The following is a 13,314-nucleotide window of genomic DNA, read 5'->3' as shown; positions in this document are numbered from 1 at the left end:
GTGTATGGTTCCTACTGTTTTGTAAGCTACTTTTGCATTTGGCATAAATTATCAGAATAATTATATGTAATTAAATACTTTACAATGTGCATTTGGTAGATCCATTCTATTTCATATTATATACACAATAGATAATATAATATCCCTTGGAGCCTTTTAGTAGGAAACTGAGACTGAAAGAGGGGAAGTCACTTGTCCAAGGTCACACAGCTCATTTGTGTCACAGCTAGGATGAGAACTCAGATCTCAGCGACCACATTCAGAGTTTTCACTATTGTGCATTCAATCCCCAATTTTTAGGTTAGTTACTAGTTCCCATTTGCCTCCATGAAACCTATAATAAACCATCAGTTTGAATTTATCTTTTATTCTGTTACCACGCTAATGATTGCATTTGTTAAGTGCAAGTTTTATGCCATGCCCATAGTAACTACTTTACATGTACTACCTGTTTTAATTGTCATAGCAACAATTAAGATACTCTTGTCCCTATTTTAGAAAAGAAAAAACTGAGACTGAGATGTTAAGTGATTTACTCCAGTTCACAGAGCCAGTGAATGGTGAAGAACTGGATATCAATATGGATCTCAGTGAAGTTTTTTGGTAGCTACAATGCCCTCCTACATGTACCTACTTATAATTGCTTGCCCTTAAGCTCCTAAAGGACAGAAATCATTCATCTGTGACTTCATCTGTGAATTCACCTGTGACTCTGTAGGGTATAGTAAAAGCCCATAAAAAAGGTGTAATGCATATTGAATGGATTCACATTCATGGGTGAAGGTTATGTGATATTGGACAAATGCTATTTGGCTCTGACACTACATGTAAATTATTCTCTGGTTGTTCGCTCCTCCATTCTACCACGATTTCTCATGTGGACAAATGCAATAGCCAGAACTGGCTTCATAGTTTATGGCTCAGTGCAAAATAAAAAGGCAGGGGCTCCCTGCTGAAAATTATGAAGAATTTCAAGATGGTGGCAGCAAAACATTAAACCAAGCACTAGGCCCTTCTGAGTGTAGGATCCAGTGCCAGTACACAGGTCAAATGTGCATGAAGCTGCTGTTACAACTGCCTCCCAACTGGTCTCCATGTATCCATTCTTTTCCTCCTCTAATCCTTTATTCACAGTAGACTGTGTTCTTTTAAAATACCCCAACTTGGGCCGGGCGTGGTGGCTCACGCCTGTAATCCTAGCTCTCTGGGAGGCCGAGGCGGGCGGATTGCTCAAGGTCAGGAGTTCAAAACCAGCCTGAGCAAGAGCGAGACCCCGTCTCTACTATAAATAGAAAGAAATTAATTGGCCAACTGATATATATATAAAAAATTAGCCGGGCATGGTGGCACATGCCTGTAGTCCCAGCTACTCGGGAGGCTGAGGCAGAAGGATCGCTCAAGCCCAGGAGTTTGAGGTTGCTGTGAGCTAGGCTGACGCCACGGCACTCACTCTAGCCTGGACAACAAAGTGAGACTCTGTCTCAAAAAAAAAAAAAAAAAAAATACCCCAACTTGCCTTTGGTTAAAGCTCTTCTGTGCATCTCAAAGCCTTCCTGATTCTTTTTATTTTTAATCGACACGTAATAATAGCACATATTTATGGGGTACAGTGATATTTCAATACAAGAATACAATGTACAATGATCAAATCAGGGTAATTACCATATCTATCACTTCAAACATTATTTCTTTGTGTTGGGGACATTCAAAATCTTCTCTCCTAGCTCTTTAAAATTATACAATAAATTATTATTAACTATAGTCACCCTGTAGTGCTATAGAACACTAGAACTTAATTCCTCTATCTAGCTGTGATCTCATATCCATTAACTAACCTCTCCCTGTTCCCCTCCTTACTACCCTTCCCAGCCTCTAGTAGCCACAATTGTACTCTTCAAGGTACAGATGGTGTGGAAATAGTATCTTCTGAATATCAGTTAGGATGTATAGCTAATAAAGACTATGAGAGGCTAAAAATAGTAAACATGTTGGAACAAGCTAGAAAGCTTGACTAAATGGAATCACATTGAATGTGAAGTATGACACTTAAGTCAAAGGCAAATTGTGCTTGGAAGATGGGGAGCAAGCATCTTAAGGCCCATAGTGAGAAAACAATGTCTTCAGTGTTGTAGATGATAGTTGACTCTCTGTCAATCAATGGTGTAATGTGATTCCAAATGAGCTAATACTTTTTTCAGTCACTCATTCATTTAATATTTTATTCCACAAATATTTAATCATATACCTACTGCCAGATACTCTAAATTCTTAAAATATGGACATAAATAATGGTCCTTGCCTTCAAAAGCTTCTATTCTAATGGAAGGGGAAGACATGGGAATTAATGACTGTAACACAAACAGTATAACAGATGTTAAGTACCTAAAATTTACAAAGAACTCCTATACCCTGGCTATTGTGAGTAATGTTTCAATGAACATAGATAAACCTAAGTGTCCATTACTGAGTGAATGAACAAGGAAAATGTAGTACACATACATACCAGGAAATACTATTCAGCCTCAAGAAGGAAGCCCTGTCATTTACTACCACATGGGTGTTCCTGGAGGACGTTATGTTAAATGAAATAAGCCGGGAACAGAGAGATATTGTATGTTCTCACTTTTATGTGGGATATGAAAATATTGAATCCATAGAAGGAGAGAATAGAATAGTGGTTATTGGGGGATAGGGAAAGGGGGATAGAGATTGGGGAGATGTTGGTTAAAGGATACAAAATTTCACTTAGACAGGGGAGTAAGTTCAAAAGATCTATCAGACAACATAGTGACTATAGTTAATAACAATGCATTATATACTAGAAAATTGCTAAGAGAGTAGATTTTTATGTGCTCTCACCACAAAAAAAGGTGAGGTAATGCATATGTAAATGAGCTTTATTTAACCCGTCCACAATATATACATATATCAAAAAATCATATTGCATGCCATGCCATAAATACAATTGTTATTTGTTAGTTATAAACAAAAAGAACACATTCAGTAAGAAAAAGATGAAAAACCCAATAGAAAACTGGTCAAAGGATATGATCTGACACTATACATAAAAGGAAACCCAAATGGCCAATAAACAAACAAAAAGATGCATGAATTTACTCATAATCAAAGAACTGCAGATGAAAACAGCGAGATAAAATGCACTCCCATAACCAAGTGAACATGTAAACATCTAACAATGGTGTGAGGGAGAATGAGGAGCAATAGGACCATTGTTTGGGGGAGGAAAATTGTTCCAGTCATGTTTGAGAGCAACTTGACAATATTTTAAAAAGTGGAAAATGCAGATACCCTACAATCCAGCAAGTGTGCTTTTATATATAAGCCCCAGGAGACATGTTCAATAATAGCCACTGAAACACTTTTTATAATAGAGAAACTGGTAATAGCCTAAATGTCTATTAGTAGGTCAAAGGATAAATATATTTTGGTATGTTCATATTATATAATGTATACAGACAACAGCTAAAATGAATTAGATCCATAGATATCGACTTATTGCATGACATCATTATTATAAGTAATGTATAGACACAGACATAGCTAAATACACATAGACACATACATAACTAAATACATATAGACACACACATAACTTATATATATGTATATAACATGGATGGGAAGGATGTAAAGTGCATTAGAAGTTGGCTTTTGGGAGACAAAATAACATGAAAAGAGAATTTCAACATCGGAAATACTTTATCCTTTTAAAAATGCATAAGTAAATATGACTAATTGTTAGCATTGTTTATTTCTAGGGGTTGGTTCATAGATGCTCATATTATTAGTTTCAGGCATGTTTTCTGAGGCTTCTCGCATTATCTTGGCCTTATCTTTCCCTCAGACTTTGGGCCTCTTATCCAGGCCTCAGCTAGACTTCTGTGCTTGCTACACCTGAGGCCAATCTGTCCAGCGTTTACTCACTGTCTGGCTCCTTTCCCCATTTCCCGTGGGGCCTGTTCACCACAGTGGCTGTGGAAGGGGCCATGTGATATCATCAGGAAGTGCATTCAAAGGGGAGCTGTGACCAACAAAAGAAAGAGGGAAGGAGCCAGCAGGCACCCTCCTGCCTTCCTCTGTTCTGAGACACTCTTTCCCACCTTACAGCCCATCCAGACGCATTTCAATGGGCTCAGTGAATTGATCATCCAAGGCACCAGCTGAATCTCTTCACCACTGATGGTGCCAGCATAATATGGCATTTGCTTGCATTTACCTTCCTCCTATCCTTTCTTCCTCACTTCCCTTCTCCCTCACTTTCACTTCCCTGGGATTGCTCTTTTCTCTAAGGAATCAGGCTAAGACATTCTTTCTTGTACTTTTCCGTATTTCCAAAATAATACATTCATCCCCTGGTACTCACCCTGTGGATACCAAACTCCACGGATGCTCAAGTCCCTTACAGAAAATGTCATAGTATTTTGCACATAACCTAGGCACATCCTCCTGTATATTTTAAATCATCTCTAGATTACTTAGAATACCCAATACAATGTATTGCTATGTAAATAGTTATTACACCCCATTGTTTTTTATTTATATTATTTTAACTGTTGTATTGTTATTTTTAATTTTTTCTGAAATGTTTTCGATCTGCAGTTGGTTGAATCCACAATGCAGAACCTGTGAATACAAAGGACCAACTGTATGATGCACAGAGCATAAGTGCTTAACAGTGGCTGCTAGTATTAATATTGCCACAGCCAAATTATAATCAGACCTTACAAGCATTGGAGCCATTAAAGTCAAAGAAATCATAAATTAGCAGGTTTGCAGGAGACCTGAGCTATTTAGCTACTTAGCTGTTATCTAGTCCAAACTTTTGATTAGTTAATTAATCTGTAAGTCATACAAACGATATGCATAAGAGTAGGGATTTTGCCTAGATTTGTAAGCTAGAGAGTGCATGAGTTAAGGTCTAAGTCTATATCCATTGAGTCCCCATGTTTCATTAATTCTACCTCAGTTATTTTCCCAGGAGAGCTCATTTTTGAACTCACAATGGCGGGTACTTACTCTCCGCTGTGGTTCAGCTTGTCATAGCGCAGAAAGAGACCTGCATAGACAGTCTCAGTCAGCAAGGCATAGATGGCAATCATGATCAGCAGCACAGCCAACTTCAGGACGGAGTTGAGCCGGAGGAACACTGCGCAGGTCACCATGGCCAGCACCCCCGTGAAGACGAAGTACTGGAAACAGAGAGTGCAGGTGGTCAGATGCAACACAGCACCACAGCTTCCCTCTCCTAGTCATGGATGCCAGGAGGTCTATACCAGTACAAATGCTGAGCATTTCCATCTGGAGGTCTCAGAGCCTCCTGAAATTCAACAGGTCCAAAATCAAGCTTCATTTTCCTACCCCCACCCTACGCTCCCTGTTTCTGTGAACGGCATTGCCATTCACACCACTTCTCAAGCCCAAAACCTTGCTCTCATCTGTGTTGCCTTCTTCTTCCCCACACTCCACATCAGGCCACCCCAAGTCAGTAGATTCTACTTCCTTAATAGATTTCACCTTCAGCCAGCCTTTTCCTTCCACCTTGTTTTCTATCTTAGTTCTCACCAGCAGCGCTGGTCTTCCGGCAGCTCTTCCCGCTGTGGGCCCCCACCTCCCACCCCCACACACTATTGTTCTCTACCCAACATTTCTAAAGGACGGATCTGATCATGTCACTTCCTAACTTGAAGTCCTTTTATAACTCTCCACTCCCTCAAATTGAGTTCCCTCTTGTGAATAGCAAAGCTCACAAGGTCTTCAAACATCAACTTTCCCTTCACTAAACCCTTCTCCTGCACCCCAAGGCCCTGTTGCTCAACTCTCATCTGTGTGATTAGCCCTTACTTCTCTGACATAAGTCATCTCAAGTGTCCTTTCCACTGCGAAGCCTTCCTGGTTATCTCCAGGTGCTTTCGGATCCACTTCATTCCTCCATAGCACCCTGCATGGGCCAGCATAACATCTATCACTCTGTACTACAAGCAGCTGTTCAAATTGCTAATTTGGAATCACCCAAGAGTTGGAATACTGGAGTGCCCTCAGTGTCAGTCTTCCCAGTCAGATTTTAGCCTTCTGTGGGAAGTTCCTCAGCCTATTTCTCTTACAGAAGTATCATGATATGTTATTCTGGATGGTGGGATCAGATTCTGACTAATGGGAAAAAAAGAATAAAACTTACATTATCAAACACTCATTTTGTGGAAGTACTTTGATCTCTATATACATTTTCTCTTATTATATTAAAAATAATTGGTCAAGATGAGAATCATAATTCCCATTTTATAGGTTCAGAAACTGAGGCTCATAGGGCTTAAATAAATTGTTCAAGATATCTCCATTAGAAAGTGGCATCTAGGTCACCTGAATACAATCAGTTTGTGTCAATGTGATGGATGAAGTCTAGAGATGCACATTTTGGTACTCTTTAGTTGAACTCACAGGTGTGGAAGAGATCACCCAAGCAGAGTACAAGTAAAGGCAGAAGATACAGAGACCAAAATTGAGAGACTACCATGGTTGAGGGTTGTGGAAGAAGAGAAATAAGAATATTGATCAGAAATTGTGGGGATGAGAGGAGAACTAGAAGACAGTAATGAAAATACATGTGCCCAAAGAATAAAAAGCTCTATCTACAAGAAGAGAATCATTTAAATGGCAATATAGAAAGTGTTTTCAACTAAAAAATTAAAATTAAAAAAGAAAATGTTTTCAAAATAATTTTAAATTGGAAACTACAGTGTAAAATTATATATAAACTTGGCTTACAAAAATGCAAAATACGTACACAGATATGATGTGGCTTTTGAGTTATTTTCTTTTGTAATATCCTTTAAGTTTATTTTAACATGCAATATCAAATGAGGTGGTAGGTTAAATGCACTGTTCTGGGGTGAGTCCTTATACACTTGAGAATTCTACATCCCGTATGGTAATGGGATTCTCTGTTTCTCCCTAGATCTGTTAATGATAAAAAATAGAGATGCCAAGATTGGTATGGGAAATGTGAGGTGCTGGGCAAAGTTCCCAGCCAGCTCTGACAAAGGAAACAGACAAGCACACATTCTAAGTGCATCACCTTTTGTACCTTGGGAAAGGGAATAAGAGACCCAATAATGACACTATAAGTTTGACCATCAAAAAAAAAAAAATGGATACAGACTTCAAGCTATACTACAAGGCTGTAATAACTAAAACAGCATGACACAAGCACAAGAATAGAGACACAGACCTTTGGAACAGGACTGAGAATCCAGAGATGAAACCATCTGCATATGGTAATCTAATGTTTGACAAAGCAGACAAAAATATACACTGGGGAAAAAAATCTCCTTTCAATAAATGGTGCTGAGAAAACTGGATAGCTACATGCGGAAGATTGAAACTGGATCCTCACCTCTCATCTCTTACAAAAATCAATTCAAGATGGATAACAGACTTAAACCTAAAGCATGAAACCTTAAGAATTCTAGAAGAAGATATTGGGAAGACCCTTTCAGACATTGCCCTAGTCAAAGAATTTTTGAACAAGACCTCCAAAGCAATCACTGCAGCAATAAAAATAAACAAATGGGATCTGATCAAATTAAAAAGCTTTTGCACAGTCAAGGAAACTATCATTAGAGCGAATAGACAGCCTACAGAATGGGAGAAAATATTTGCTGTCTACACATCTGATATAGGGCTGGTAACAACCAGAGAAGATTTCATATAGTAAAGCAATCCTAGGCAATAAAAACAAAATGGGAGGTATAAATTTATCAGACTTCAAACTATACTACAAGGCTATAGCAATTAAAACATCTTGTTATTGGCACAAGAACAGGGACATTGACCAGTGGAACACAACAGAGATTCCAGATCTAAAACCATCCTCATATAGTCATCTAATCTTTGACAAAGCAGACAAAAACATACACTGGGGAAAATAACCGTTATTCAGTAAATGGTGCTGGAAAAACTGGATAGCCACATGTAGAAGACTGAAACAGGACCCACTTCTCACAAAAATCAACTCATGCTGGGTAACAGACTTGAACCTTAGGTGTGAAACTATTAGAATTCTAGAGGAAAACATTAGAAATACTCTTCTAGACATTGGCCTAGGCAAAGAATTTTTTATGAAGAAGATCCCAAAGGCAATCACAGCATCAATAAAAATAAATAAATGGGACCTGATCAAATTAAAAAGCTTCTGCACAGCCAAAGAAACTGTCAAGAGAGCAAACAGATAACCCACAGAATGGGAGAAAATTTTTGCAAGCTACACATCTGATAATGGGCTGATAACTTGAATCTATTTAGAACTCAGGAAAATCAGAAAGGAAAAACCAAACAACCCTATCAAAAAGTGGGCAAAGGATATGAACAGAAACTTTCCAAAAGAAGACAGAATAATGGCCAAGAAACATATGAAAAAATGCTTAACATCTCTAATCATCAGGGAAATGCAAATCAAAACCACAATGAGATATCACTTATCTCCAGTGAGAATGGCCTTTATTAATAAGTCTCCAAACAATAAATGTTGGCATGGATGTGGAGAGATAGGAACACCCCTACATTGCTGGTGGGACTGCAAACTAGTTCAACCTCTGTGGAAAGCAATATGGAGATACCTTAAAGCAATACAAGTGGATCTAGCATTTGATCCAGCAATCCCATTGCTGGGCATCTACCCAAAAGAACAAAAGTCTCTCTATAAAAAAGACACCTGCACTTCAATGTTTATAGTAGCACAATTCACAATTGCAAAGATGTGGAAACAACCCAAATGCCCATCAATACATGAGTGGATCAATAAAATGTGGTATATGTATACCATGGAGTACTATTCAGCTATAAGAAACAATGGTGATATAGCACTTCTTGTATTTTCCTGGATAGAGCTGGTACCCATTCTACTAAGTGAAGTATCACAAGAATGGAAAAACAAGCACCGCATGTACTCACCAGCAAATTGATATTAACTGATCAACACCTAAGTGTACATATAGGAATAACATTTATCGGGTGTTGGGCAGGTGGGGGGGGGATGGGATGGTTATATACATACGTAATGAGTGTGATGTGCACCAACTGGGGGATGGACAAGCTTGAAGCTCTGGCTTGAGGGGGGATGGCAAGAGCAATATATAAAACCTTAACATTTGTACCCCCATAATATGCTGAAAAAAAATTAAAAAAGGGCTGATAAAAAGAACCTATCCAGAACTTAAAAAAATCAACAAGAAAAAGTCAAACAACCCCATCAATAAATGGGCAAAGGAAATGAACAGAAATTTTTCAAAAGAAGACAGATAATGTCCAGCAAACATATAAAAATATGCTCACATCTCTAATCATGAGAGAAATGCAAATCAAAACCACAATGAGATATCACCTGAACCCCAGTGAGATTGGCCTCTATCAAAAATCCCAAAACAACAAATGCTGGCGAGGATGTGGAGAGACAGGAACACTCTTAAACTGCTGGTGAGACTACAAATTAGTGCAACCTCTGTGGAAAAGAATTTGGAAATACCTCAAAGAGCTAAAAGTAGAAATATCATTTGATCCAGCAATAGAACTATTAGGCATCTACCCAAAAGAGCAAAAGACATCTATAATAAAGATATCTGTACCCGAATGTTTATGGCAGCACAATTCACTATTGCAAGGATGTGGAAACAACCCAAGTGCCCATCAATTCATGAGTGGATTATTAAAATTTGGTATATATATACAATGGAATATTACCCAATTATAAGAAATGACAGTGATCTAGCACCTCTTATATTTTCCTGGGTTGAGCTTGAGCCCATTATCCAAAGTGAGGTATCACAAGATCGGAAGAATAGGCTCCACTTGTACTCGCCATCAAATTGGTACTGACTGATTAACACTATGGTGCTCACATAGTAGTAATATTCTCCAGGCATTAGGGAGTTGGGAGTAAACTCATAACTAAAGGACATGGTGAGTATTGTAGAGGGGAAGGGCATGCCTCTAACCCTCACTTGGGTGAGGCAAAGACATAAAATATAACCCAAATGTTTGTACCCTCATTATACCCTGAAATAAAAAAAATGGATGATACAATGTGTAGCAGCACTTTGGTACCCAAGTTAGGAAAAAGAGGTCAAAGACATTTTAGTAGGTAGAATGAAATGTGGGTAGGAGAAGATGGATAAATGCTAAAGATGTGGAGGTGTGAGATCCTTCCATTAGATAAACTCCAGGTAAGATGGGGAGGGAGAACTCTCTGGGGGTGTGGATGCCTTTGCATCAAGATAGAAGTTGGTGGAGGGTAGCTGTAATAATTATAACTGAACATTTATTGGGCAGGTAGTCTGTGCAAGGTACTCTATGAATGATTTTATATGCTTCATTTTATTTTATTCTTAAAATAACTCAATAATGAATATTCTTCTTATGCCCATTTTACAGAAGAGGAGAACTATATATAACACTTTTCCATTTCTGAACACTCAAGGTTTTCCTCTCTCAGATGATACACTGGCTTTGGAAATCACAAGTAAAGCAATTTCTTCTAAGTCTGTACTGAAAAAAATTGGAATACCATGACATGACAAGGTATTAAGGAGAAAACTATCTGATTCTATTTACATGAAATGAATATTTTACAGACTAAATTATACATTCATTATTCCATAATTGTTGGCTGAAGACCTACTATGCACCAAGAAGTGTGCCAGGTTGGAAGGCACCATAACAATGTTAGGATATTGTCATAATGTACCATAAATTACCTTGGTGATATGTGCATATATTCCTCTTAGAGGAGAAGGAAGAAGAGTCGTTTTATACAATGATAATTGAAGAAGGAGTTGAACATCTGCCCACACAGGTCATATACTCTGGACTCATTGTGTCCATTTGGTTGCTGCCAAAATCCCATGGCATCATGAACTCACAGGACAAGAAGGAAAGGAATCAAAGAATTTTCAAAAGTCACTGTGGATCAGAGAAATGATCCAAATGCATTGAGTTAAACAAAACCTGAATCTTAACAGTTCTAACTCTTGATATAAGCAGCAACGTGAAGTGTGTACGGGTGAAAGAAGATGCCCTACTTGTTCTACGACATCAGCCTGGACTATCCACATTGTTGAGGGATGAGGGTGTCATAAACCTGGGGGCCACCACAGGGTGCTGAGACCAGACTCACTCTCCAAGTCATTTACTGGGTCACGTTAGGTACAGAAAAGGAGCATTTCGTATGTCTTTTGTTCTGGTACACATCTTACTGTGCTTTGGTTCATTCAAAATGCTGGTTTCCATGGTTGCAATTTTTTAAAATCTGCTGTGCTTCTTATCTTTGTTTTTTAGTATGCAACATGTCCTTCCTCCAACCCCAGTCAATCTACATTTAAGATTTGTCATTGCTACTGGTTTTGAGCAATTTGATTATGATGTACCTTTGTGTATGTGCACATGTGTGAGTGTGTGTGTAATGTTTCTTGTGCTTGGGGTTTGTCGAGGTTTTGGACTTGTGAATTTATGGTTTTCATCAAGTTTGGAAAAATCTTGGCCATTATTTCCTTAAATAGTTTTTCTGTCTCCCTTTCTGTCTCTTGTTTTTTTGGCATGGAGGGGAGACTCCAATTATACACATATTATGCTACTTGAAGTTGTCCTTGATGCTGTTTTTAATTGTCATTCTTTTTTTATTTTTGTATTTTATTTTGGATACTTTCTATTGCTCTGTTATCAGTTTCACTCATTTTTCTTCTTCTGTAATATCTAATCTTTTCTATTCACTTCCACCTGAAATACAGTTATAATAATTGTTCTATTGTCTTTATTTGCTAAGTCCAACATGCATGTTCAATTCCAGGTTGGTTTCCTTTGGTTGATTTATTTCCTTATTATTAGTCATATTTTCCTCCTCCTTTTGATGCCTGCTAATCTTTAATTGGATGCCAGACAGTGTGTCTTTACCTTGTTAAATCCTAGATATTTTTATATTCCTATAAATATTCTTGAAATTTATTATGGGACACATATTAAATTATTTGCAGATGTTTGATCTTTTTGGGTCTAACTTTTAAGATTTTTTTTTAGGAAGAACCAGAGCAGTATATAAACTAGAAATAATTATTTAACACTACCAAAGCAAAACTCTTCTGAATACTGTACCTACTGCCCCATGAATTACAGTGTTTTTCAGTCTGCTTGGTGGGAACAAGCAAAATTTTCAGCTTTGTGTGAGTTCCAGGTATTGATTCTTTTAGATGGTTCTTTTGTCAGCATTAGTTTGTTCTTCACTTGCATGCACTGATTGGACCCTCTGCAGAGCTCTGGGTTTCTCTCTATATGGAACTCTCTTCTCTCTGGTAGTGTCTTCTGCAAACTCAGCCCCTGTGGTCTCCCCAGACTCTCACTTCTGTATTTCTCTCACTTATGTATTTTCAAATAAATCAAGTCCATCTGGGCTCCTCCTCCTTGAGCCATAGTCTGTGATCATCCAAAGTAATAACAATGCTCACATAATCACTGGGCTCACTTAATTTGCTGTCTGTCAGGAATCACTGTCCTTCATTGCCTTAGGTCCAGTGTCTTGAAAATAATTGTTTTGTTTATTTTGTTTTTAGTTGTTTCAGGTGGAAGGGTAACTCTTGTTCCTGTTACTCCATTGGAAGTATGCCTTCTTTCTCTTTAAGCGTTTTAAACACGGCCTGTGGGCCCTGTCCTACGAGGGGCCCTTTGGGTAATCTTGACTAGCTGTACAATATTATCTTCTAGCTTTAAAATAATTTTTATTTTATATTTTATTTTATTTTAGACAGAGTCTCGCTTTGTTGCCCAGGCTAGAGTGAGTGCCGTGGCATCAGCCTAGCTCACAGCAACCTCAAACTCCTGGGCTCAAGCAATCCTACTGCCTCAGCCTCCCGAGTGGCTGGGATCACAAGCATGTGCCACCATGCCCGGCTAATTTTTTCTATATACATTAGTTGGCCAATTAATTTCTTTCTATTTATAGTAGAGATGGGGTCTCACTCTTGCTCAGGCTGGTTTCGAACTCCTGACCTTGAGCAATCCGCCTGCCTCGGCCTCCCAGAGTGCTAGGATTACAGGTGTGAGCCACCGCGCCCAGCCTAAAATAATTTTTAAATTTGAGGATACAGGAAGAATGTCCTAGCTAGATAAGTCAACTATAGAAAGGATGGAGTGTGAATGCTAAGATCATGCCGTAGGGATGTGTGAGGTGACAGGGAGAAGAGTGACCGGAAGGAGTTGGGCCTGCCGAGCAGCATCATGGAGAAATGAAGCTGAAAGGCTGGGCAGGATTCTAAT

At 38.5% G+C, this 13,314-nt stretch overlaps 1 protein-coding gene across 3 annotated transcripts in view; it reads right to left on the bottom strand.

The window, feature by feature from the left end:
* The window catches only part of ADCY8 (adenylate cyclase 8), a 235,585-nt gene that overhangs the window by 36,787 nt on the left and 185,484 nt on the right, over nt 1-13,314 (bottom strand). For all 3 annotated transcript variants that reach the window (XM_020289021.2, XM_020289023.2, XM_020289022.2), the window contains one exon: nt 5,038-5,210. In XM_020289021.2, the coding sequence (XP_020144610.1) occupies nt 5,038-5,210 (173 nt within the window). The remainder of the gene's footprint in view (nt 1-5,037; nt 5,211-13,314) is intronic.

Source organism: Microcebus murinus, chromosome 7, assembly GCF_040939455.1.
Source record: "Microcebus murinus isolate Inina chromosome 7, M.murinus_Inina_mat1.0, whole genome shotgun sequence".
In the NCBI taxonomy this organism is placed as follows: Eukaryota; Metazoa; Chordata; class Mammalia; order Primates; family Cheirogaleidae; genus Microcebus; species Microcebus murinus.
The sequence above is the reverse complement of the archived record's forward strand: the minus strand, read 5'-3'. Positions and strand labels throughout refer to the sequence as shown.